General features: G+C 52.6%; 3 protein-coding genes across 5 annotated transcripts; 1 reads left to right on the top strand and 2 right to left on the bottom strand.

The window, feature by feature from the left end:
* Positions 1 to 1,145: 1,145 nt before the first annotated feature.
* On the bottom strand, positions 1,146 to 10,232 carry CASP9 (caspase 9). 2 transcript variants are annotated; one of them, XM_074558526.1, is made up of 11 exons: positions 10,164 to 10,232; positions 7,418 to 8,356; positions 6,311 to 6,530; positions 5,851 to 5,931; positions 5,658 to 5,689; positions 4,943 to 5,119; positions 4,177 to 4,266; positions 3,362 to 3,509; positions 2,829 to 3,008; positions 2,541 to 2,650; positions 1,146 to 1,917 (listed from the first exon to the last, which is right to left on the bottom strand). In XM_074558526.1, exons 2-11 carry the CDS (start codon positions 7,547 to 7,549, stop codon positions 1,825 to 1,827), a joined length of 1,263 nt encoding a protein of 420 aa, XP_074414627.1. In that variant the 5' UTR covers positions 7,550 to 8,356; positions 10,164 to 10,232; the 3' UTR covers positions 1,146 to 1,824. The 2 variants fall into 2 exon arrangements, with proteins under 2 accessions (XP_074414627.1, XP_014128778.2); XM_014273303.2 differs by having other exon boundaries at positions 7,418 to 10,218.
* On the top strand, positions 10,216 to 21,523 carry DNAJC16 (DnaJ heat shock protein family (Hsp40) member C16). 2 transcript variants are annotated; one of them, XM_074558524.1, is made up of 14 exons: positions 10,216 to 10,463; positions 11,655 to 11,721; positions 12,588 to 12,918; positions 13,165 to 13,349; positions 14,247 to 14,351; positions 14,924 to 15,082; positions 15,433 to 15,563; positions 15,729 to 15,912; positions 16,082 to 16,264; positions 16,474 to 16,550; positions 16,804 to 16,884; positions 16,972 to 17,070; positions 17,508 to 17,675; positions 18,085 to 21,523. In XM_074558524.1, the coding sequence occupies exons 1-14, from the start codon at positions 10,303 to 10,305 to the stop codon at positions 18,479 to 18,481; spliced, it is 2,328 nt and encodes a 775-aa protein (XP_074414625.1). In that variant the 5' UTR covers positions 10,216 to 10,302; the 3' UTR covers positions 18,482 to 21,523. The 2 variants fall into 2 exon arrangements, with proteins under 2 accessions (XP_074414625.1, XP_074414624.1); XM_074558523.1 differs by having other exon boundaries at positions 17,505 to 17,675.
* AGMAT (agmatinase (putative)) lies at positions 18,528 to 26,068 on the bottom strand. The gene is made up of 7 exons (XM_074558527.1): positions 24,509 to 26,068; positions 24,188 to 24,390; positions 23,399 to 23,447; positions 23,068 to 23,263; positions 22,574 to 22,753; positions 22,231 to 22,315; positions 18,528 to 22,125 (listed from the first exon to the last, which is right to left on the bottom strand). Exons 1-7 carry the CDS (start codon positions 24,877 to 24,879, stop codon positions 22,052 to 22,054), a joined length of 1,158 nt encoding a protein of 385 aa, XP_074414628.1. The 5' UTR covers positions 24,880 to 26,068; the 3' UTR covers positions 18,528 to 22,051.
* Positions 26,069 to 26,090: the final 22 nt, after the last annotated feature.

Below are 26,090 nucleotides of genomic sequence, written 5' to 3'. Positions count from 1 at the left end.
TGTGGTTCTTTCAAGGGGACATGATGGAGCAGAACCAGGGGGCTGCACCTTGTGGTCCTGGGCTTCTGCCTGTGTGCTGGGGAGAGCCCCCACGTTGTGCAGTGAGGCTGGGCCGGCTCCTGGGGAGCCTAAAGTGGGCAGAGATCCCCCACAAGTTACTCCCAGCCATGTAGATCCATGGCCATCACCAAGCCAGAGGGTTCAAACCTCGACTGGTGGTTTGATGGGAGAGCGGCTGGAATCTGGCCTGATGGTCCTGGGGGGGTCTCTAGCTTGGGGAGGGGCTATAGGGCCCCGAGTTGGCCCAAGGAGTTTTTAGGTGTCTTGGCTGGTGCTGGGGTGTTTCAGGGGATCTTGCTGGTAACTTGATGGCAGCAGATTTATAATGGGGGTGTTGAGGTAACTGGGTTGGTCCTGGAGCTCATTCCCCAGCCCCACCACACTTCCTCCACCACCTGTGCTGCCAGAGTGCTCCACTCTGTTCTCATCTCTGCCAGGGATGTCCTGGGGAAGGAGCAGCCACTGCAGTCCATGTCATGGAAAGGAGAGGGACGAGGCTGAGCCATCTCTACCCAAAGTCACCCCCACCCCAGTCCCAATGCTTTCTTAGTGAGGGAAGCAGGGAAATAAACAAGGGAAGAGTGGAGGGTCACCTTTCCTGAAGGAGAACAGGTCCAGGGGAGATGAGATCAGCCCTGGGATCACCTGCACACCCAGATGCTCTGTACAAAACTGGATAACATGGGACAGGACAGCCCAGGGCCCCACTCCCCTGGGCGATGGAGAAGGGGAGCAGAGAAGAAGACAACCATGAGTTCTGACAAACACCTGAGCACGGGCAAGGCCACCACAGCCACACCCCAGCTCTAGCTGGACCCTCCTTGGGGTGCTCAGGGCAGCCCTGGCTTCCTCCTGCAGCACCCTCACAGCACCTGAAATGCTCCCACAGAAGTGTGGAAATACTCAGTGACTGCAAAAGCAGATTGTATATTCCCAGGTTCCCTGGGAATCCCCAAGCACTCCTCAGCACAGACCTACCCTAAGGGTGCACTCTGCACCTCCCAAGGGTGGCGCCAAGGATGCTTTTCCCCCTCAAAATCCAACACAGATGCAGGATTTCTGACCTAAGGCCATCATGGTAGCAGCTCCTTAAGAACTTTACCTCAGCACTGGTATTTCAATGAATCCTCATCAGTTTCCTGTAGTAACTCCCAACTGACTACTCAAAAGGATCAGGATGCTCCATAGGCTAGCACAGCCACATTGTAAATGACCAGACAGAGCAGCACAGACATGAGTGAAGGTTCCTACTCTTCCCACTTCAGAGGAGCCTTCAGGAGGTGCTGAAATGGCAATGAGGAGATGGAACAGACAAGGGAATACAGCTAAAGATTTGCTCTTTAATTGCATTTATTAGAAACACTGACTGCAAAACTCATCCCATTTCACTTGAACATCAGACCCTGGTCCCCTCAATCAATTACCTGGACAGCACAGGACACAAATACCATGATCAGCAAAGAAAAATCCTCTGAGGCCGAGTGTGGCCGTGTCAGGGTGAGCCAGAAGTGCTCTCCTCTGGCTCTGTTCTCCAGCAAAGGGACTTCCTGCTCCATCCACATTTCCCATTGGAACAGCACAATCTCCCTCTCATCTCCACTGCATGGCAAAGCCAATGCTCGTGGATCACATTTCTCCAGACAAACATCTGGACACACAGACAAAATCCACAGGGAGCACTGACACCAAGTCGTGGTGGGCACAGATTTCATTCAGCCACAGGAAGAACCTCCAGTGCTTGGCAGGGGGCTCGGAGCCCATGTGTCAGCGGCACATGAAGAAGAATTTTTTACGGAGGAAATTGAAACATCCCGGGATCTGCTTGTACCTCCCCTTGGCAGAGACAGCGTGTGCCACCTGGGAACAGAAGAGAGGCTGAGGAATGGGATGCTCTCCCCATCCCTGGGAATCAATGGCTGCCATGCCAAGGTGGCCAAAGAAGCACCGCAACAACCAGAAAACAACAACAAGGTGATTCTGTAAGTCCTCTCTCCTCCCACACCGGACTTTTCTCCTACCCATGGAGAACAGAAAAAGTATCTGGGGCACCTACACTTGTACACAACTTTGGCAATATTGAGTCAACAAAGCAAACAAAGAAAGATGTTTATCAGCCAGACTTATTCCATAGCCCTGTGCATTGTGCTCCTCCAACCCCAGGACAAGCTTACAGGAGCACCCAAATCCCATCAGCCTGGATAGGACAAGCCATGACATTTTTAGCAATTTCTTCAGAAGGATTAAAGCCTGTATTGCCAAGATTACTTCTCACTGGAGAAGCCTCCAATGATTTTTGGCAGATTGAGGCTAGACACTTTCCTTGTAACTAAACCTCTCTGCAGTACCTCCAATGAGCCCATCCCTAAACTCAACATTCAATATCCTCACTGCTTTTTTGAGTGTAGGCCTCCATGCCTCAACTGATCACACCCCTGACTATTTCCTTCATCAGCAAAAAGCAGAATAAAGAAGACATTTACCCTCACTAACATGCTGAGCAGGTCTTCTGAATGGGCATACTGCTCCAGCACACTGTCCAGTGTTTCCACATACCACGAGCCACTTGACTTCTCCCTCCAGGAGACAAAACCTTCAGAGAAAGAAGGAGAATGTTATGCCAAAACCCATCTGCTGTTCTCATCCCAACAAGTTCCTAGCACTCCAACAGAGCTCGGTTATCCTGAACTGCCCCTATCTTTGGCCATGAAGCTTTGACTGTTTTGCGAATTCCCTCACGCTCAGAAAAGGATTTGCACAGGCTGTTTCACCTGGAAAAGTTGAGTAGGAAACCAAGATGTCACTAGGTGTGGGCAAACTGGCAATGGCATCAGGCTCATCCATGTTGTCTGATGAAACCAGAAAGGGGGTTGCGTCCGATTCCAAGGAACCCCCAGGAGCTTCCTCTTCAGGGGAATCACAATCCACTACAAAGCCTTGATCCCTTTGTTCTGAAAAAAGCAGCAACAAGACAGCTCCTGAGGTCCATTCCACCCAAGTGATTCACAGCTGTACAATCGACATTAAGAAAAGATGGGGAAAGAAAAGGAAAAAGGCCCTAGAACAAAGTAAGGCTTTTTGGCCATTCAGCAGCATTGGTTGAGTCAAAGTCATTGGTAGTTAATATAAAATTCCTCACTGTGTGTGAAGAGCTGGAGTGGCCTCTCAACAAATAGAAGAAGAGGCAGCTGGTGTGAGAAGACAGTTGGAGAGAGGGGCAATCAATGAACAGAAAGGGAGCCAAAGCCACAGCCTGACCACACCTCTGCAGCCCAACACTACCAGAGCCAACACAAAGATTCACCTCCACCACAGGCTTGGATGAAGAACAGTTTGGGTTTTCCTCTCAAACTCGGGCAATTGGACCCATTGAAATAGTTCACAATCTTTTCTATGGGAATGGGTTTTCCATCCGTTCCATAAACGCCTCCAGGAAACTGAATATGGCTCGTCTGCAAGAGGAAAATGCAGGAACTAGTGACAGGGAAGGCAAGGCCAGTTCCAAGGGGGCCCATTTCCCATCAGGTGCTTCATGGCATAAAGGTACCAGAACAAATCCTGGTGTTTGTGGGAATCCCTGTGGCCAAGTCAGGGTGAGGGGACATCCAGGGACATTTGAAATGCACTAAAACCGAGCAATCCAACTTCTGTTATCCAACTCATATCCCACATCCTCCAGCAAAAGAGTTCTTCATCCTTTGGTACAATGGGCACATACCATACACCATTTTCCCAAGAATGCTTCTCCTCATCCTCTAGGAACTGACTTGGAATAAAGAGGCTTTATTGCTAATAGCATCTCCCAGTCAGAGCTGGAGAATGGGAAAGACTGAATCACCACAACATGAGGCTGACTGGGACCTCCGTGGATTTCCAAATTTTTAGCCCCAACTTCCAAAATAGAAAAGACTTGTCCACTGGCACCATTGGATCAGACCACATCAGAAAAGCTCCTGTTTTCTTTAACGCAGAATAAGGGTGTAACTCTTTGAAATGCACTGCAATGGCAGAACAAAGTTTTGACAGACCACTTCCCTCTCACCCTGTGTGAGACCACAGGAGAGGGAATTAACCCTTTCCCACAGCAAAGGAACAAAGGGAGAGATGGGACAAACCCACCTGACAGCCATGGGAAAGGATCACCACAATGCAGCAGGCCAAAGCACTGTGGTCCTGCTGAGACAGCTTCAGCAGCTCCAACACCATTTCCTGTGTAGAAAACATCACAAAGAGAGTCTTCTGAATCATATGTCAGCCACAGGTTACTGCCAGGCCCTGTTCTAACTGCACTGCCATGGATCCTGTCAACCTCGGCCACAGGATAACATGAGCCCTGATTACAGCTGGCAAAAGCCATTGGCAGAGAGTGAGAGTTTCTGCATCTCTGCCCTTATTTAACACTGGCTGCTTTAATCACACAAATTTCTCACCTCTCTATACTCTTTACAACACAGCATCACAAACCCAAGCACATTTCCACATGATCTGAGGAAATCCACTGTTTCTGACCGGGAGCTGGTGGGTGAGCAAAGAATCATATTTACTTTCAGATGATCAAGTTCCCTCCAACACTTCCAGTAACAGCCAAGGATGGCACAGACAGACATGACACAACTGTTCAAGCTATCCCAAAAACACAACCTCACCAAATCCCTACAAATCCCAATGAGGATTCAACATTCATGCAGAAGGATGAAAATGGGCAAGGTCCTCTCCACTTCGGCAATTGCAGAGCAACAATAAAGTAAGATACAAGTGGTTCATTGTTTCTTTGTGGGAGGTTTTTGGTGTGCTGCCAACACAAGACACATCCCCTAAAGCATTCCCATTGCTTCCAGGGGCTGACCTCTCATCCCTCATGTCAGCAGGACACACCCAGGCTCACCTGAGCTTTCAGATCCCGCCGGGTGAGGACGGTGAAGCGCAAGGCCCTGAAGCGCCTCTCCAGCTTCTCACAGTCAATGTCAGAGCCCTCTCGGGTGGACAGACCCGAGTCTCTGGAGAAATTGACGTTATTGAGGATCAGGCAGTGTCCACAGGGATCCGCTTTCATCTCATAATCCTGGCAGGGACAAGTCACAATTAAACTCCTTCTTATTCCAAGTGCTTGCTGGCTAATCCAGCACGATACAATGCCAGTGAGGAATGGGAGTCCTTAAAGTGGCTCATTTCACAGCTTTTTAATTACTCTAGTCCTAGGGATGGGTAGAAGCACCCTTTCTCCACACACATCTCCTCATCAGCAGCTGGAAACAAGAACAACCCACTAAACTGGGGAAAGCCTTTGTGGAAAACCAGCTGCTGCTTTATCTGTAGCATGTCCAACAGCATGTTGAAATTTCTGGGAAATATTTTTAGGCATCATCATCAAACCTTACCAAAAGGAGCCAAGAATTTGTGTTATCAGTGTGGTAATCATGAGGAGGATCTGGCTAATGACTGATCCACTCTGAAACCATCAGCCCTGTTACAGCCTCGGAGCAATTGCTCAGGTATGACAAAGTGAGAACCAGCTCCTCCAGACATATTTTCTGGAGTCACCCATGAAGCACAGAGCTTTTGCCTTGTAGGGAACACTTTCAGCTTTCTCAAATACTAACCTGGTCACGCCTCCTCTTGTCAACCGCAGAACCTACAACACAAAACAGGCACAGGATTCAGCTCACCACACTCCACAAGAAGATCACACTCCTAAAGTTTGCATCTTTCCCAACATATATGAATTTCCCCTTCCCACCACACTGGAAATGAGCCTTTGGCATGCTGTGGCTCTAGGAGTGGAATGTGGCTTACCCCGGGCTGGCACAGGAGGCATTCGAGGTCTTTCACTCTCAGCTTGCACTGGGATAGACAAACGTTCATGAGGGGTCACATCTGTAATGGCATGGGACAAAAATACAGATGATGAGTGCAAGCTCAAAAGGTTCCATGGCTGAAAAGCAGGACATACAGGCTGCCCCGAGAAGCTGTGGAGGCCCCACCCTGGCAGTGTTCAAGACCAAGTTGGAAAGGGCTTGGAACAACCTGGGATAGTGGAAGGTGTCCTTGCCCACAACAGGGGAAGGAATGAGATGAGCTTTAAGGTCCTTTCCAACCCAAACCATTCTAGGAGTCCATGATTCTTCCAACAGTCACCTCTACCAGGATAATAAAAATCATGACTTCCCAGACTCCTGCCCACAGTGAGAGGGATCCCAGCTGCCACCCCCTATGCTGCTGTTTGCCAAAAACACATCGCACCCTCAGCACTGACTTTTACGCTGTTTTTCCTCCCGCAGCTCCAGCTCCACGGGCCGCAGGTCCGGCAGCCGCGGTGGCACCGGCCGGGATTCGCACTCCTGGATCAGCATCTCAGCGAGGTCGCCCTGCCCGGTGTCCCGCAGGATGGAGAGGAAGGCAGGGAAAGCCTGCTTCCCTCGAGTCTCCAGGTCAATGACCAGCTGCCGGGCTTGCTCCCCTCGGCTGCCAGTGCTCTGCAGAGGAGAAAAACCCAGAACAGGGGTTTGTGCAGTGCCTGCACAGCCCTTCCAACCACCCTGAGCAGGGAAATGTGGGATCCACACTCAGGACAGGGACACGGGGTAAACAACAGCAAAATGAGTGGAAATAGCCAGAGACCCTCACCAGACCCCCAGCCCTGACCTCCCTCCAACAACAACGGTCTCCACTGGGATACCCAGCCTGATGAGGAGTCTAGAGGTAAAGGGGGAGAGGGGAGCACCCCAAATCTGGCCCCTGGGGACAAAAAGGCACCCCTGGGCTGTCACCAGTGTGTAAGATGGGGTAAAAACACTCCCAGACCTGTCACCTGTAACCAAGGGGGGAAACAAGAACACCTTAAGGGTGTCATCAAACTCGGAAGGGGACACAAAGAGAAACTCCTACACCTGGCACTAGCCAGAGCTGGGGACATGAACGGACAAGTGGGGGGGGGTGATTCTCAAACATCTGCATAAGGACCAACGCCAGGCCTTGTCATCAGAGTGAGGGGACACAGGGCCATCCCTTTGGGCCTGTCACCAGGACTAAAGGGACATGGAGCTCCCCTATGAGCTTGTCACCAGAGTGAGGGGACAGTCCCTCCCACGTCTGTCACTAGAGTGAGGGGACTTGGGGGCCATCCCCCTGACCTGTCACGGGGCTCCGGGAACATGGGTCCCTCCTTTGGGCACAAGAGGACACAAAGCCATCCCTCTCAGGCCTGTCACTAGGGTTAGGCGACATGGGGGCCACCCTTCAGTCCTGTCACCAGGGCTCAGGGGATGCAGGAGCTACCCCGCCATGCCCGTCCCCGGCTCTCAGGAAACACGGACCCTCTCGGGGCCACCCCCGGTGCTCAGTGTCCCGCTCCCTGGCCCACCTGCAACTCCTCCAGCATTGGCCGGGTGAAGAGCCCGCGCTGCTCCAGCGGGTCCCAGAGGGGCTCCACCCGCAGCGCCGCCACCAGCCGGGCCCGCCCGCGCCGCAGCGCCCGCCGCTGCTGCTCCTCCATGGCTCCGGAGCCTGGGCGGCCGCAGCCGTGCTCTGGCCGGGACCGCCGCTCAATGCCCGGACACACCGCCGCTCAATGCACGGGACCGCCGCTCAATGCCCGGACACACCGCCGCTCAATGCACGGGACCGCCGCTCAATGCCCGGACACACCGCCGCTCAATGCACGGGACCGCCGCTCAATGCCCGGACACACCGCCGCTCAATACCGGACACACCGCCGCTCAATGCACGGGACCGCCGCTCAATACCGGACACACCGCCGTTCAATGCACGAACACACCGCCGCTCAATGCCCGGACACACCGCCGCTCAATGCCCGGGACAGCTGCTCAATGCCCGGGACCGCCGCTCAGTGCCCGGACACACCGCCGCTCAGTGCCCGTACACACTGCCGGTCCCTTCTCGGACTTGCTGCTCTGCCCCGCACCTGCCCCTCTGCCTCAGACCCACCGCCGGTCCCTTCCCGGAGCCGCCGCTCTGCCCCGGAACCGCAGCTCGCTGCCCGGAAGCGCCACCGCCTCCGAGTTCCAGAATCACACACGGACTCAGGCTGGAAGAGCCCTGCCGTGGTCAGAAGGGTCATCCCAGAGCGAACGGAACACGATTCCGTCCTTTTGTGTTTTGGTGTTTTGTTAGGTTTTTTTTAAATATCTCCAGGGATGAACACTCTACGCCCTCTCTAGGCGATGTGTCACCCGCACAGCAAAGTTCTTCCTCATGTTCAGATGGAACTTCCTGTGCATCAGTTCCTGCCAGCTGTTCTTGTGCCATTGCTGGGCCCCCCGGTGAAGAGGCTGAGCCTTCCCTGCAGACAGGGACAGAAAGGACGGGGATGAGGGCCCCTCTCAAGGCAGAATAGCCCCTGCTCCCTCAGCCTTTCTTCAGCAAGGGAGATGCTCCTGGCGAGGAGCCCAGGGCTGGACACAGCACTCAGCTGTGCCCCCCAGGGCTGGGCAGAGGAACACAGGGGCAGGGTCACTCCCTGACCTGCTGCCAGTGCTCCTCCCAGTGCACCCCAGGGCCCCCAGGACACTCTGCTGGCTCCAGGACAGCTCAGTGACCATGGGATCCCCAGGTCCTCCCTGCAGAGATGCTCCAGCAGGCACCCCTGCCTGTGCTGGTACTTGGGGCTGTTCCTCCCCAGGGGCAGGACCTGCATTGCCCTTGTTGAGCACCATTAAGTTTCTCTTTGTCTAACTCTCCAGCCTCTAAAAGTCCTGCTGTGCACCGGGGAGCACAGCCTTCAGGTGGATCAGCCACTTCCCCAGTTCCATATCATCACCAAACCTGCTGAAGGGTACATTCCATCAGTCTGTCCAGGTCGTTGATAAACAAGTTGATTAAGACTGGACTACTGAACCCAGTATAGATCTTTGGGGAAGCCACTGACTGCAGACTTCCAAGTGGATGATGCCCTCTGAGCTCTGCCACCCAGACAGCCCTTGATCCACCTCACCACCCATTCATCCAACACACATTCCCTAAGCCAGCTGTGGTGGGTTAAGCTGAGCTGGAAATAAAAAACTACGCAGCTCCTTGCTCAACTCCCCCCTTCTCTTCTCCTCCCACCCCGTGGAATGGGAAGGAGAATCAAAGTAAAGCTTGTATGTGTAGAAAATAACAGTTTAATAATTGAAAATAAAGTAAAACAGAGTAGTAATGATAAATTATAACAGCAACAACAACACAACAACAACAATAACAATTATAACAACAATAATAAAGGGGGAAATTGCACCATGCAGTTGCTCACCACCCACTGACTGATGTCAGACCCCTTCCTGAACCCAGATCAGCTACTTCCCAGTCACTCCCCCCAGTTGATACACTGGGCATTCTGCGGTGTGGAATATCCCTTTGGCCAGTTCAGGTCACCTGTCCCATCTGCTCCATCCCTGTTTCCTTAGTGAACCTCCTCACTGCCAGAGCATGGGACAAGAAAGAAGTCTTTGACTTTGGATAAGCACAACTTAGCAAAAAACCAAAATAGAATCACAGAACATGCTGAGCTGGAAGGGACTCACATGGATCATCGAGTCCAGGTCCTGTAGAGGTCACCCCAGGAGTCACATCATGTCCCCTGGAGCTCCTTGAACTCAGACAGGCTCCGTGCTGTGCCCATTTTCTGGGGAGCCTGTTCAGTGCTCAACCACCCTCTGGGGGGAAGAACCTTTCCCTGATCTCCAGCCTAACCCTGCCCTGACAGAGCTCCAGCCGTTCCCTGGCCCTGTCGCTGTCACTAGAGCAGCGATCAGTGTCTGTCTCTCCTGCTCCCCTCAGAGGAAGCTGTAACTGGGATGAGTCTCCCCTCAGTCTCCTCCAGCTGAACAGACCAAGTGCCTTTAGCCGCTCCTCCTCCCCTCAAGGCCCTTCACCAGCTTCTCTGCCCTCCTCTGGACGCTTTCTAACACCTTAATATCCTTCTTATATCGCGGTGCCCACACCTGCCCTCAATATCCCAGGTGAGGCCGCCCCAGCGCAGAGCAGAGCGGGACAATCCCCTCCCCGGCCCGATGCCGCCCAGGACACGGCTGCCGCCATCCCCATTCCGAACCCACGGCACGGCACTGCCGTAGCCTCTGAGCCGCCGCGGCCCCTCCGCAGGCCCTCACCTCCGAGCGCGCCGCCGGCAGCGCCGGTCTCCCGGAAGAGCTCGGTCTCCATGGGGACGGCGGGCGGGCGCGCCGGAAGCGGCGGCGCTCGGTGCGGGAGGGCGGCACGTCCGCTCCTCCGCCCGCGGCCCGCCGGACCATGGAGCCGGGACGGGCCGGCTGCCTCCTGCTCCTCCTGCTGCTGCCGGCGCTGGCAGCGGCCGCGCCGGGCGACTTCGACCCGTACCGCGTGCTGGGGGTCGGCCGGAGCTCCAGCCAGGCCGACATCAAGAAGGCCTACAAGCGGCTCGCCCGGGAATGGTACGTGCTGCCCTTGCACCCTCTCGGCCCGGCCCCGGAGCGGATCCCGGCCCCGGCTCGGTGACAGCGGCAGGCCCCGCGGCCCGCGAGCCTCCTCGCCTGGCGGTGCGCCCCGGCGTCCTCGCAGGCCGCCCGTCAGCCTGACACACACGTAGATGCTGCATGCCGGCGATACTGCTGTAAAACCCTCTGGAGTCCGGCTGCGGGGGGAGAAGTTCGCTCAGAGTCTACTTACGAGGGGGAAAAAGTTCTCCCAGAATCACCATACAGGGGGAAAAGTTCTCCCAGAGTCTGGCTGGGGTGGGAAAATTCGCACGGAGTTTGGCTACGGGTGGAGGAAAGTTCTCCTGGAATCTGGCTACAGAGGGAAAAGTTCTCCTGGAGTGTGGCTGTGGGGGGAAAATTGTTGCAGAATCTGGCTACAGGAAAAAAGTTCCTCCAGAGTCTGGTTACAAAGGGAAAAAGTTTTCCCAGAATCAGGCTACAGGGTGAAAAGTTCTCCTGGAGTCTGGCTGTGGGGGGAAAAGTTCTCCTGGAGTCTGGCTGCAAGGGGAAGAAGTTCTCCCAGAGTCAGGTGATGGGGGGAAAAGTTCTCTTGGAGTCTCACTGTGGGGAGAAAAAATTCTCCCTGGGAACTTCTAATGCACAAGGGTTGAAGTCTCAGCTTGATACCTGGATGTCCAAGGGCCGTTCAGTCGCTGTGCTGTGGAAGGGAAATGGGTTGGATGCACAAAATGTCACGCCCCTCATGCAGGTGGTGTGTGGTAAGGGGCAGGTTTACAGCATAGAAAAGAAATTAATAAAGTAGGCTTACCTGCAGCTTTTAGAGCCTGTGTTGTTCTGTGTGAGACATCCCTGAGGCCAAGGCAGAAGGTGATTCAAGGAAGAACCTGGTGGTTATGTAGGGCAGCAGCCAAGGGAGGCATTGCTAGGAAGGAGACACGCTCCATGTCCTGGGCTCAGGCTGCTGGGGATGGAGCAGACAGAGGGACAGGTCCACAGGCACACAGCCCACATCCCAGTGCTGCATTTTGGGATGGGGTTTGGGCAGGGACAGCTTGTGCTGGGTATAAATCTGACCTCAGCCTCAGGGATGTCAGTGCACGCCCTCACTGCCCATGTCCTCCTCACCTCCAAACAGAGGCCAACAGCTCCCCCACTGACCCCTTTTCCTCTGGTTCTGCCCCACAGGCACCCTGACAAAAACAAGGACCCAGGAGCAGAGGACAAATTCATCCAGATTAGCAAGGCCTATGAGGTAACACATGCTTCCTGTAAACTCCTGATATCGTTAACATTAAGTGACCTTAGTTTTCCATACATTGCTTTGTGTTTTTCCAGTGTATGTCTGTGTGGGAAAGGTGCTTAACTCTGTGGAGGTGGGCATTACCCACCCAAATACTTGCTCAGCTTTGTTGACAGAGCCACTGGGGTCACCAGCATGGTTTGTGCTGTAAATACGTTGCTACAGGTCTGCCTTGCTCTGCCTAAAAAGCCTCAAAGAAGGAAGGAGTGGGTATTCCCCAAGCCCTGCCCAGCTGACCAGCATGTTGACTGTGTCACATATACATAAAAGCATTTTGGGGTCATGTAAGCAACATTCATCATCACAGGGATTTAGTCACCTCAAATTAGTCTTAGCAGTAGTTATTTGCACGTTCTGGAAATTGGTTGCTCCAGTTTGTGGAGCCAAGCCCATGGAAATCAAAATAAATCTTTATTTCCCTGCGAAAAAATGCAGTTTCTCTGCATGGCTTCTGGCTGCTCAGTGAAACTTCTGGCACTTTCTGAACCCTCCAGATTCAAAGAGACACCAGCAAAAGCCACTCCAGAAAAGTGTTTGTGCTCAGAACACAGGATGTTCAGACCCAAGGAGCTGTTGGTTCCAGAAGTGGGTACAGCAGTCTGGATTTAGGGGCTGCTTTTCTTTGGGCTATGAGGGTTTTATACCCTTATTTACCACAGTGAGCTGAGAAGGATGTAATGCTTCCTTTTTCAAAATATTTATTTGTCTGATGTGCAGCAAAGACTGCACATTGCTTATGTTATTTACTGAGGGATTACAGTCAGGGCAGTTCCCCCTCATGGTTTCGGGCAATCATTTTTCCATCATTTGCTTTCCAGATTCTCTCCAATGAGGAAAAGAGGGCAAACTTTGATCGCTACGGAGATGCTGGAGAAAGCCAGGGATTCTCTCAGCAGCAGCACCGCCAGTTCCACCGCTTCCACGATGGCTTCTATTTTGATGAGTCCTTCTTCCATTTCCCTTTCAATTCCGAGAGGCGCGACACCTCCGACGAGAAGTATTTGCTCCACTTTTCCCACTACATCAATGAAATCGTGCCAGATAGCTTCAAGAAACCTTACCTCATTAAAATCACCTCAGACTGGTGCTTCAGCTGCATCCACATCGAGCCCGTGTGGAAGGAAGTTGCTCAGGAATTGGAGGCTCTGGGTAAGGATGCGGTTGTTTGGGGTTGGGTGTGTGTCCCTCACCTCGTAAGGCTGCAGTGGTTTGCCTTCAGGTTTGTGTGACCCAGTTCAGACCCTGTGGATGTCCTCAGGGTTTTATCCTAATGCTCTCCCAAACATTCCTAACTCCAAAGCAGGGTGCTGGGCAAAGGAGCAGGTCATCAGTTTTGCACTGGGCATTTGGGTTGTGGGGGATCTTAGAGGTAAACCTGGTGCTCTCCTTTTCCAGGAGCAGGAATCGGCGTCGTTCACGCGGGGTACGAACGGCGCCTTGCCCACCATCTGGGTGCCCACAGCACTCCAACCCTGCTGGGGCTCATTAATGGGAAAATAACCTTCTTCCACAACGCTGTTGTTCGGGAAAACCTGCGGCAGTTCGTGGAGAACCTTCTGCCAGGGAATCTTGTTGAAAAGGTAGGTTCTAGCAGGGGTGGGAGATGCTGCTGTTCCTCTCTGCCTGGAGATCCCTCTCTCCTTGGCTGTTTCGGTGGATAATCTATTTAATTCAAGCTCCAAGCTGATCTGTGGCACAAAGCTCCAAGTCCTGGAGCTGTCAGAAGTGTTCCCACCCCCCAGCTCTGTAACACTAGTCCTTGAAAAGAGGATCCTGCATGGTCACACCAGTGATTCTAGTGGCAGCTGACCCCAGCTGTGACACCCCACAGCTGCCAGGGCTCTACCCAAGCTATCCCTAGAACAGGAACCTGCTGGATTTCACTTCTTTCCTGCTTTCTTGGCATTTCATCCAGCAAATTAGGGACCACTTGCTACCTCATAGGTCATGTCTGCTAAAACTCACTGACACAGAGTCCCGTTTGTTTTGTCCAGTTTTCCTTCAGACCTTTGAAATGAACTGGCAGCATGAGCCCTTTCAAAGTCATAAGTAAAATCTCCTAACTGATAAAATATTCCTTTGTTTCAGCCTTCTGGTGATTTTTGACAGAGTCCTAAGATGCCCACCACCCCTGTGATGTGGCCGGGTCAGCCCCCACAGCACTCTCACCTGCCTGGCCTCTGCTCATGGCCTTGTTCACCTCACCTCATTTTCCCTTGGGTCACCTTCCCCAATGGACTCTTTTGTCTTCTGGTTATTGGAGTTATTGGACTTCTCACCCCAAAAATAGGGATAATTTCCCCTTCTACAGTAACTGCAGCCATTTATGTGCTTTCTGAGAGGCAGCACTCCTGAAACAGAGCAAGTTTACTGGAGCTCTCAGGCTTCTTTTAACCCTTGGGTTTCCATTTTTATGTATATATAAATTGGTATCTGACAGCTCAGAGGTTAAACTGATGTTCTGCTTCTGTCTAAAGATTACAGATAAAAACTACATCCGCTTTCTGTCCCACTGGAGGAAAGACAACAAGCCCCACGTGCTGCTCTTCGATCACATGCCAGTTGTGCCATTGTTATACAAGGTAATGCCATTTCTCTCACTGCATTGTTGACTTGCTTACAAATCCAGATGTTCCAAATTACAGCACACCACTGCTATGAGCAGAGGTGGACTGATGCCTCCAGACACCACTGACTGGCTTGAGGAGAGCAAGCTGATTTGTTTAGGTTGTAAATTAAATGGCCAGGTGACCAGCTTTGTAAGGAGTCTGTTTCTTCATCCTCACACAGTTACCCTTCATGGGTGTGAAGGTGCAGGTGTGTTGCAGAGGTAGCAGCAACACAGGTGCACAACCTTTGTTGGGAATGAGAGATGTTTGTGGCATATCTAATTTGGGTTGCTGAAAATCCCATTTCCTAAGAAGCCCCTGCCACCCTACAACATCTCAGGCTGTAAATAAAGCTGTGGATCCGTGAAGACTCCTGGCACAGTGACTAAGAGGATGCAAAATTTGGTTCAGTGAGGGAGATGATGGGATTCAAACATCATCTGGGATGTGTGGGATGTGTTCTTGGAGCAAAGTCACCACGGGCACTTGGGGGAGCAGATGCTTACACTGTAACATAACTGTGCTGGGGATTTCCTCCTGCCCAGCTGACGGCCTTTGCCTACCGAGATTACCTCTCCTTTGGCTACGTGTACGTCGGACTGCGAGGCACCGAGGAGTTGTCCAGCCAGTACAACATCAACGTCTACACTCCCACCATGATGATCTTCAAGGAGCACATCGACCGACCCGCTGACGTTGTGCAGGTATCACTCAGAGCCCTCTCCAAGAGCTTAGGGAAACAGGCACAGAGCTTTTCTGACCGAGCTGGTGATGAGGGCATGGTCAGTGGTGCAGTTTGGAGGAAGAGTGTTTGTTCTCAGCTTAAACTCAGGCTTTGGAGGAGGAGAGAGTGTGTTAGGACAAGAGAAGCTTGGGGCACTCCAGCCTGTTGGGGAGCGGGGACACCTGTAACTTTCCAGTCTTGGGACCTCAAAACATCTTGGGTGATTGCAGGGATGACCACAAGGGCTGGCAGCCTTCTCCAGGAACATCCGACAGCTTTCCCCTCCTCTTCCTGCTCATTTCCGACTTCTGCTTTCTTGGTCCTTGCCAGGCACGAGAAATGAAGAAGCAGCTCATTGATGACTTCCTTTCCCAGAATAAGTTCCTCATGGTGGCCAGGCTCACCAGCCAGAGGCTGTTCCAGGAGCTGTGTCCTGTGAAAAAGTCTCACCGTCAGCGGAAGTAAGTGAGGGGTTCCCATTTTGTTTCCCAAGGCTCTGGCACTGCTCCTCACTGCTCCTAGAGTCACTTTTGGTTTGTCACTTTGTTCTGCCAAGAGGAAAGGGGTTGGTCATTCCCTCTCACCTCCAGACTGGCTCTTAATCTGCATCTCATTGTGTCACCCAGGCACTGCGTGGTTTTGCTTACCGAGGAAGGAGAGAAGTTTGCTGAGGCTTATGAGGCATTTTTGACTTTTGCTGTTGCCAACACAAAAGACACGCTGAGGTTTGTGCACATCTACAGTGATCGGCAGCCAGAATTCGCAGACGCCTTGCTGATGGATGAGGAGAAGTATCGTGGAAGATCAGCTGTGAGCGTTTTATTTTTTTAATCTCTTCTTCTCTTAGCCTGTCATTTAATTGATGTTGTACCTTGATGTGATACCTGATTCTGGGCAGTGGTTTGAAATGAATCGTCTGTCTAGAAGAAAACAAAAGCCCCTTCCTCTCTGATGTGTGCCATGCTCTTGGCTCGTCCAGGTGGTCATTCTGGAGAGACGCAATAATGCGGGGAAGATCGCCTATAAAGTCTTAGAGGAGGCCTGGCAAGGCAGCAAAGAGGACAACTTCATCCTCCTGGATCTCCTGGACCAGCTGAGGACAGACCCTGGCCTTCTGTCGTCAGAGACCGTTGTGGCAGACCTGAATGATGAGCTCGCTCCTGTAAGTGCACAGCCTTTCCAGATGCCTGACTTTGTGGACAGTCCCATTATGGTTGTTCAGAGGCATTGTTTTTATTTTAAAATAACAAGGCAAAACTCTTGAAAGATTTCTTGCTTACAGAAGGAATCTCATGGCATGCTGTGAACCTGTTGGGGCTCTTTATAGCAGTTTTGTCATTTCATTTTTTGCTTTTCATTCTTTTCAAACAGATGTTCCTTATCCGATGGTTCTACTCCACAGTGGACTACATCTCAGACTGGTGGGACAGTTTGTTTCACAGTAACTGGTATGGATTGGGCATCCATTGTTGGTATTCATAGCTTCCTTGTCACCTTATTTTAACACAGATCCAATTTTAGCATCCTTTTGGGTGGGAGCAGGACAGCACTCAAAAATGTGATGGCCTTTAAGACCCAAGAAACAAGCTGAGTTTCTGGGGAAGGCACACTGCCTATGTTATCTGACATAGGCAGGAACTGAAATCAAGGTGGAAGATGTGAACTCACAGATCTGACTGCTGTTTGCACATCTTCCCTCAGGCGAGAAATGATGCCACTCCTGTCCTTGCTCTTCTCTGCGCTCTTCATTCTCTTTGGCACTGTTATTGTTCAAGCTTTCAGGTGAGTGTGCACCAAAATGCACTCAGGGATAGCTCTACAGTCCAGCCCCAAAGCCTTAAACACGCACAAAATGCCTTTCCTCTGCAGTGATTCAAGTGACACAAGGGACACTCCACCCTCGGGGAAAGAAGAAACAGCCACAAAGACGGAGAAGAACGACGCGAGCTTCAGCAAAGAGAGTAACAGGTTCCCTCTCTAACTTTTCCAGAATGTTTTCTGCAGAAGCATTGCTCAGGGAGCACCTGTGCAAGGGGGGTTAGTAAAGAGCAGAGAAGTGCTGAAGTTGCACATAGTGCAGTTGTGCAGGGCAGTGCAGGCACAGCAAGGAAGGAGGACCAGTGTGCAGCCAGAACCCAGCCAGCAAGGACAAGGGGACACTAATCTGCTTATTAAACAGTTCCCACCAAGTTTGCCCAAGAGAGCATTCTCGGGGGAAAGGGAAAGGTCTGACCCACTCATTGAGAGAGGTGCAAACCAAGCTATTGCACCAGTTACATTGGCTTTTGCTACAGGGCACAGGGATGGCTCAGCATAACGGGCTGGCAGATGCACTCACAATTTCTCCATCTTTGGTTGCTCCCAGTCCTTTGCCCCCCTTTCACTCGGTGTTTTTGTTGCAGCAGGATTCCCAAAAAGAGCTTTGTGGAGGTGACTGAGCTAACAGACATCAACTACACCAGTAACTTGGTGCGCCTGAGGCCAGGGCACATGAATGTTGTCTTGATCCTGTCCAACTCCACCAAAACCCCCCTGCTCCAGAAGTTTGCCCTGGAAGTCTACATGTTCACAGGGTAGGCTGGGCCCTCTCCCAGGCTTCTGTTGCTGTGTTAACCATTTGTGTGATGCTGCTGTGGTGACACGTCAGGAGTGGCAGTGGCTCCATTGTTAGGAGTGAATGCTTCTGTTGATCAAAGCGGCCTCTGCCCTCATCAGTGGCAATGAGCCACCAAAAACCAAGAGGCTGTTCCCAGCCAGACTTGGTGGTGGTAGCCAGAGGGGTTGGGTCCTGGTGCCACTTTGACTGCAGCCATGATTTGACAAATAGAAAGCACGACAGTGCTGCATACATTGAGCTGAAAAAGGAGCTGCAGCAGCACAGCTCTGGGCTGTCCTTGTTGACAATTCCTTACCTGTTCAGTAGGAATCCAGCCAGACGCAGGACACGTGCTAATCCCAGTATCTTCTCTGCTCTTCCCCCAGAAGCAGCTCTCTTCACTTCTCCTTCCTCAGCCTGGACAAGCACCGAGAGTGGCTGGAGTATCTGCTGGAGTTTGCACAGGATGCGGCCCCCATCCCAAACCAGTACGACAAGCATTTCCTCGAGCGTGACTACACAGGCTATGTCCTGGCTCTGAACGGCCACAAGAAATACTTCTGCCTCTTTAAGCCTCACAGATCAGGGGACGAGGGGGGAACCCTGGGATCGTGCGAGGATTACGATGCTTTACAACATGCGGAAGCCAGAGGGAAATCCTCCTGCAGCCCGGGATCTAGATCCATTAAAAACAAATTACACAAATTGTCCTTTTGGATGGAACGCCTTCTAGAGGGTTCCTTACAGAGGTTCTATATCCCCTCGTGGCCTGCACTAGACTGAGGAATTTTACAGAGATTCTAAGGGGACAAACTTTTTATGAAGATGACAAGGGACAGCTCTTTCCAGGAATACTCAAACAAGCTTGCTGAATGGACTTTAGGTTTTAGATGAACTTTCCTGGGGCCGGCAATTAGAACACACCTCCCGCCTCTGGAGCCCGGGAGCGCAGCCAAGCGCGCCCGTGTGCCCTCCACCGCCCCGCCGTGCGTTTGGACGCTCTACAACCCCAGAGCCAAGAAGTCCATTGTGCCCCTCTCGTCCTGCCACGTCTGCTTCCCGAGTCGCCCCCATCCCACCTCTTGTTTTACCTCAGTTGAAGAAATCCATGACCTCCCTGGGTCTGGACTAGCTGTGGCCGGTGATGCAGGCCGGGTCATGGTACTCCCTCCCCGTCCCCGTGTGCTTAGCCCATGGTGCATGGTGTAACTCTGGCAAGACCCTCCAGACCCTCCAGGCCCTGCCCTTCCGAAAGGCCTCCTCCCACCAGGCAGTGGCACTCTCTCGGCTTTCCCCATGGTAAGTGATGCAGAATCCAGTTAGGAGCATCTCCCTTGTAGCAAACCTTAGCTGGGACCCCCCCGTGGTGCAGGCTCGTGGGCGATCTGCATGTTTCATGCTCCTCGTGTCATGGTTCCACCTGCAGCTTCACTGGCTGAACCATAACAGGGAGGGAAAGGGCACGGCCGTAAAATACTGTCAAAGTGTTGAGTCATTTAAATGTCATGTTGATTTTCCAGATGCCTTTTCTGCTTCTGTCGATTTTAGACGATGTATCCTAGAGCCATAATTTTACCTGCGTCCTCAGATTGTAGGCGTGAGCTGCTATGAGCCAGTAGATGTGTAAAAAACTCTACATAGCTGCCAGGGAGTCACCTGGGCTCCTTGCAAACACCTTTCCAGCTGTAGTACGAACCAACCTTCCTTTGTATCAAGGAACCTCATCCTTCAATGATTGTATTCTTGAAATGTTGCCCCAGAAGTGCTGTATCATCAGACTGTTGCGTGCGTGTGAATCTCCTTTGGTTTAGTTGGAGGTTGAGATGTTGGGTTTCAGCCTCTCACCCATTTCCTTCTTACCCCAAACCTCCATTTCTGCACACTCAGGCTGCTCTCGTGGCTTTGTGTTTGTTTGCTTGGGTATTTCTTTCATCTTTTGGAAGCATTGGGGGTGTGTGAGGTTAGAGCAGCTGCACAGCCCTGGGTTTGGACATTGCTTCGCTGCAGCAGTGCCCCGACAGCTGCTTCCAGCACCACAGGGAAAGGGTGCCCCTGGGTAAGGCAGAAGGATGATAAACAGCAGCCTGGTGGCTGCTTAACACTCCTTGAGTGACACAGTGAGGCAGCAGGGCTTCTCTTTGTGGCAAGGACTGAAATCCTGTGAGGTTTGTTCTTCCTTTCCACTGCACCGGGGCTGACACTGGCACCCAGGCCTCCTCCTTCCATGGATCTGGAACCCTGTGGCACCATCAGGCTCCGGCATTGCCAAAGCACAGGGATGGGGGCCAGTGGCCTTTGTCACAGGGCTTGGAGCACAGAGCACTCAGTGAACACATGGTGTTAATTCCAGACTCAGCCCTTGCCACTTTAGTTACCATCTTAGCAGAGCAGCCAGTCAGTAGGAATAACTGCCAACCCCTGAGCTAGCTGCTGATCCCGCAGAGAAGTTGGGAATGCTCCAGTCATTGCACTCCCTGTGTGCCCTAATTGCTCCCAAAGCCTTGCCTCATTGCATTTCCCCACCCTGGGAGCAGACTGGCATGCTCCAGCCCCCACAGGTACCTCAGATCCCCTGTACAACGTGCTTCAAATAAAGGCTGCAATACTACAAACTATCCCTATGTGAGGTTAATTAATGTGAGTTAATTCCAGCCCAGTGCACTCTGGGCCATGGAATGAGGCACTAAAGTAGAGGGAAGGAAGGAAGGTGAAGTCTTCTCCCTGCCCAGGAGCTCCTGTGAAGCTCCTGTGAAGGCACACAGGCAGCGCTGATAGAGAGCAGAGAGGGAGTGAAACACCAGCCTGATGCTTCTAGACTTCATTTCCACCTGGCTGGAGGAATCACTGCAGCACTCCTGCACTTTTCCCACAGCTTGCCATGCAGGATGTGGTTGGAATAGTTTTTAGCCCAGCAGAAGGCTCCACATAACATCTTAAACATTTGCAATAGCAGAAGAATGCTCTTTGGCTCTCTGCTGTTTCTTCAGCTGATCAGAAAGAAGGAGAAAACCCACAACTCATGAAAAAGTGCCTAGTTATGCTACAGTGAGGGAATTCAGCCCAACCCTGAGGAAGGGGAGAAGGCTTTATGGCCTTCACATCCATTTTGTGTTGCATGCTGCCAGAATCATTGGGTTTATTTTCTTTTTAGCACAGGTAACCTCCCCTTTCAGCCAGGGAGTGTTTGCATCAGTCCACTGGTGCTGGCTGGGGCTGGACAGGAGCACAGCTCCTGGATTTTTATGGAAATTTTGCCTAAGTGAAGCAAAAGCCAAGCTGCTCTGCCCCCTGGTTAGTGCCAGCATGGCACTCCAGGTGTTTGCTGTCTTGAGACCACAGTCAGAGCTGCTTATCCCGGGATCTGCCCTCTCCCAGCAGCCATGAACCATCACCCCATCATTTTCTGAACACTTGTGATTCTGTTCCACACGCGGTGATTTGTAATCCAAAGATTGAGGAGATTGGGTCCTAGTGCACTTTCCTAGTGAGATTTGAGCGATGGCACAGTGCTCAGAGCTGAGGCAAAGGGATACAGGCCCCAGAGTGGAGATTGTTCCCAAACTCCTTCCTGTCCCTGTCTCTGCCCTTCACCCACAGCAACCAGGAGCCAGGACACGAGCGCAGCCTGACAAGTAGGACTGAGAACTAGGTACCTATTTTGCACTTTTGATACTGGGAGGGGGGAAATTAACTTATTTGGCAAACTTGTCTTTTTTATTTTTGGGGGGTTTTGTTTTGTTTTTGTATTTGTGATCAGGCACTGATGTCATTTTGTTTTAAGACAATTACAGTTTCGCAACCAAAATAAACTATTTTAATGTGTGATGAGGTGGCTCTGTGTCTCCATGTCCAAACTAACCTCACCTCCATGTCCTCTCAGAAATTTCAGGAGCGTTAAAACTGCTCCTGCCATAGGAAACTCCTGGTTATTTCACCAGCAGGCAATCTAGACAAATATCTCCCTACTCTCAGCAGGAGGCTCAGGCCCCCTCCATGTCCTCCCTTCTTCCAAATTCATTGTCCTGCTGCAGCATCCTAATGGGACAAATCATTCACCAGTGAGAGTTTTTCCAGGAGCCCTGTGAGCTGGGTGAATCATTCCAGAGGCAAAATGGCATTAGCCTCATCTATGCCTTTCCCAGGCCAGCTCCAAAGCTCCAGACCCCTGTTAAATGGGGTGTCTAGCCTGTTCCCTACAGTTTCCCAGCTAAAAAATACCTTTTCTAGTAGTAAATGGCATTTATTTCATGCTGCAAAACCCATGCTGGCTGCAGCTGTCTGAAGGGAAGGGGGCATGGAAAGCCTGGCTGAGAACACAGAGAAGCGTTGCCCCAGGGCAGGTGGGAACTGCCCTCACAGTGTCTTCACTCCTGGGAGGACACACAGCATCTCAAACAGTAGGTTTGCCCCCAGGAGGGCTGTATTGCCTAAAAAAACAAGCACAAAAAGGAAATCTGTGTATATCCAACAGCTTTCACCCACAGGCACCTGTGCCAGGCACTTGTCTTGCCCTCAGGCATCTTCAGACTCACCAGAGACATCATACATTGGCGCAACTTCCACAAGGTCACACCCCACTATGTTCAGGCCTTTGCAGCCACGAATAATCTCCAAAGCCTAGGGAAAAAAAATGGATTTGGGATCAAGAAACACATCTGACCTAACAGACTGGTCCAGGCTCTGCTTTCCCCATATTCCAGTAAGGAAACCCAGCCTCTACAGACGAAATCACATCAGTTCCACATTTTCCTTCCCACCATCATGAGGAAACACTTCCTGGCCTCCCTAACTTCCACTTTGCTGTGCTGGTGAAACGACCTCCTTTAAGGGAGCAAAAGAGCCCTTTCCCCCTGGGCAGGGCAGCGTGTCCCTCACCTGTGCAGGTGTGAGCCCGGCTATCTCGGGGGTGCCGGTGCCCGGGGCGTAGGCGGGGTCCAGCCCATCGATATCGAAGCTGATGTACATCGGCCTCTCCCCCATCTGCGCCCTCACCTCCCTCATCAGCGGCTCCAGGGACTTCATCCAGCACTGCTCAGCTGGGACCACGCGGAAACCCTGCGGGAGCACAGGAAAAGGGGGAGATGAGGAGCATTCCCTGCCCTGCTGGGGAATATCTACCGGGAACAATCCTCATTCCAGGGCCAAGCTGCAGAAGTGCACCTGGAAACACCTTCCACTCCCCACACACACACTAACTCCCCACTCAGCTGATATTCAGCGAGCCGGGAGTGCTTGTCCTGCAGACAAGCCGCTGGCATGGAACAAGAGGCAAAAAAATGCATTTATTTCCCGTCTGAAGCCAAGTAAACGTTACTGACGTGGTATTTATGGCAGGGGGAGCACACAGCTCTGTGTGCGGATCAGTTTACCTGTTCCCGGCAGTACTTGTGGGGATCGGGGTCATAGGAGGAGCCTCGGATGCCGATCTGCACCACGCGGCCGCAGTCCAGCAGCCCTTCCTCCGCACAGCGCCGGAACGAGCTCCCGTGGTAGATCCGCTGCCCCAGGGCCATGTCCCCGGTGTCCGTGTGGGCATCCACGTGCACCAGCCCCACGGGACCGTGCCTGCTCGAGACACGGTGGCCACGCTAGTCCTGTCCCGTGTGTGGTGGCCCTGCCAACAGCAGGGACAGCAAACCTGGAGCCTTGCTGAGGCTCCTTCCCAGGTCCTTCCTCTCCATCTCCAGATTAGAAACTTACTTTGCAGCCAGGGCCTGCAGGATTGGGTATGTTATGGTGTGATCTCCACCTGCAAGAAGACACAGGGAAGAGGGGGAATACACTACAGAAGCTGCTCAGTGCTCATTACTTTTGCTCCCAAGTGATTTTTTCCCTCTTTGCATTTATCCTGCACTTATTTATGCAGGGCTTCATTGCCAAAGGAAAACTAACACTGCTGTGTGCAACTGCTGTTGCTTCCTCTCTTGGGTCCTCTCTCCTCCTGGTCTTCCTTTTAGGGAGGACCAGATATGCAGAACTGCCAGCAGGGACAGCCTTGGAGCAGGATCCTTGATTGGGCTTATAAACAGATATTTGATCAGCTTCTAGGACGCTGTAACTGATGACTTGCCCCCCATTACTCCACACACTCACTGCCTTCAGCAGCACTAATGCCAAGCACTAACAGCTGCGAACTTGAACACGCACCCAAATCAGGCCTTGTGCAAAACCTGGTGCTCACTCAGCTGGAGGGACACAAGGGACAACACCTGCTCTTGCTTTGGGTCCTGCTCAACAGCACACCAAAAACACGTCACTGGTATTATTTGCAGACGGACCCATCCTCCTCATTTTTGACCCAAAGGAAGAAGCATCACAGAACATTCTGTTCAGTGGAGAGCCTGTGAATTTACCCATGATACAGCACAACAGCCCAGGCAGGGAACAGATTCATCGCTTGCCTTCTGCCAAGGCTGGATTGAATGACAGAAGCAGAGGGCGTTGGCAGAGCCAGGACGCAGTGGCAGGAAGGGAGGCCGGGGCTCCTACCCAAGGTGAGGGGCACACAGCCGGAGGCCACGATCTCCTGGTAGGAGTCCCGGATGAGGTGGCAGCTGTCGGGCAGGTTGTAGAGGTTCACGTTCACGTCCCCGATGTCGGCCACCCGCAGGGAGTCGAAGGGCGCGGCCCCGGTGCTGCCGTTGTACCTCCTCAGCATGGCCGACTCGGCGCGGATCTGACGCGGGCCGAACCTGGGCCGTGACATGGCTGGGAAATGCCACCGGGCATTGTCCCCAGCACCCCTCTCACCACAGGAGAGCCGTGCCCGATGGCCAGAGGGAAGCATGAGCTTCCCTGGCTGGCCCTTACCTGGCTCCCGGCCGGTTGGACGTGCCTGTGTCCAGCGGGACACCCACAAACGCCACATCCAGTCCCTCCGCAGACGCCAGCACGGGAAGCCTCATCATGGAGCAGACCCCCACAGGCCGGGCCACGAGCAGGGCACTGGGAGGCACGTTGAACTGTGAGCTCTGGCAGCTGGGGGCTCTGCTCCCTGGGACCAGGGGCTGGAGGAGCCCTGCAGACACACAGGCTGGGGAGCTGGAGGCAGCCAGAAAGGCTGGAGGCCGCAGGCTGTGGTGTGATGCTGTCACCATGGTGGTCACAGCTGGCTTGGGAGCACAGAGCCCAGCTGTCCTGGGCAGCAGCTGGCTGCAGGCAGCCCAGAGCAGAGGCCTCATCCTGACCCACACACTCCCACCCTCTCTCTCACTGGGAAGGCAGCAAGGCGTGCTGTGGAGCCAGTTCCCAGCTTGGGCAGAGTGCCAGCTGCCTCTGCCAAGCCTCCCTCCAGGGATCAAAGTGCACTGGACACTGCACTGCCCAGGGAAGGGCAGAAATCCAGCCCAGCCTCCACAATCACCCTCCCAGCCAAACCCTTTCCCAATGGCATAGTCCTGGCAAACACTGGGAACAAACACAGCAGTGAGGGGCAAGAACCTGTGCGGGGATTAGTGGGACAGGGTGGGAGGGACATGCTGGGAGATGTCCCAGTTTGCTCCCCTTGGGCATTTGTAGACAGCACAGTAGCATTTGTTGCATTAACGGCCTGTACTTTTAACCTGCACTCCACAAAAGCACCTAGAATGCTGAAAAATCATAAAAATGTCTCGTTAGCAGAAGGCAGAAGGGAAAGCAAACAAAAGGGAAGTCTGACCTCAGCAGAACCACAGGGGGGACAAAATGCAAGCAACAGGGGAAGCATTAACAGGGATTTAAGGACCTGAGGGACAAGCTGCAGGACAAGCATTTTAGGCCATTTTTGAGGACAGAATTGAAACAGATTCCAGGGAAAGCAAGTTTCCAATGAGTGGAGTTAATCAGTGCAGATAAAACCCTGGTTGGGCAAATACAAACACACTTGATACTGGATGGCTCCAGCCTGTAATTTCTACTCCCTACTTGTATAGAGACAGGACCTGGGAGAGAGAGGGAAAGGCACGGGAATGATGTTCATGGCAGGAAGAGGGCTTAGAGATCCACCACACAGCAACAGCATTTACTCCTCAAAAGGCTCCACAGGGCCCAGGGCATGGGACTCACTGCCAGACCCAGGCACACAGAAAGCAAAGGCAGCAGCAACACACTGCAAGAGCTCAGTAATGTAAGAAACAGCAGCAGACACTTTGGTTGGGTCAGATCAATGTTACAAAGGCCTTTTTTTGCAGCTTTTGCAGCCCAAGAGTTCATTTCCCCCAATTCACCAGGCCCTGTGCTCATTGCCGCACTGGAACAATGTGCAGAACCCTGAGTGCAGGTTACCCTGTGATGATTAGGGGAATCAGCCACTGTCATCCACCTGCAGGAGCAGGAAACTGCAGGAGCAGACAGTGATTTACCACACAGCAGAGAACAAAACACATCCCTAGGGCAAGGTCTGTTCCTCTTTAGG

The sequence above is a fragment of the Zonotrichia albicollis genome, chromosome 25 (genome assembly GCF_047830755.1).
Source record: "Zonotrichia albicollis isolate bZonAlb1 chromosome 25, bZonAlb1.hap1, whole genome shotgun sequence".
NCBI classification, from domain to species: domain Eukaryota; kingdom Metazoa; phylum Chordata; class Aves; order Passeriformes; family Passerellidae; genus Zonotrichia; species Zonotrichia albicollis.
Note: the sequence above shows the minus strand (reverse complement) of the source record. Positions and strands in the feature narration are given on the sequence as shown.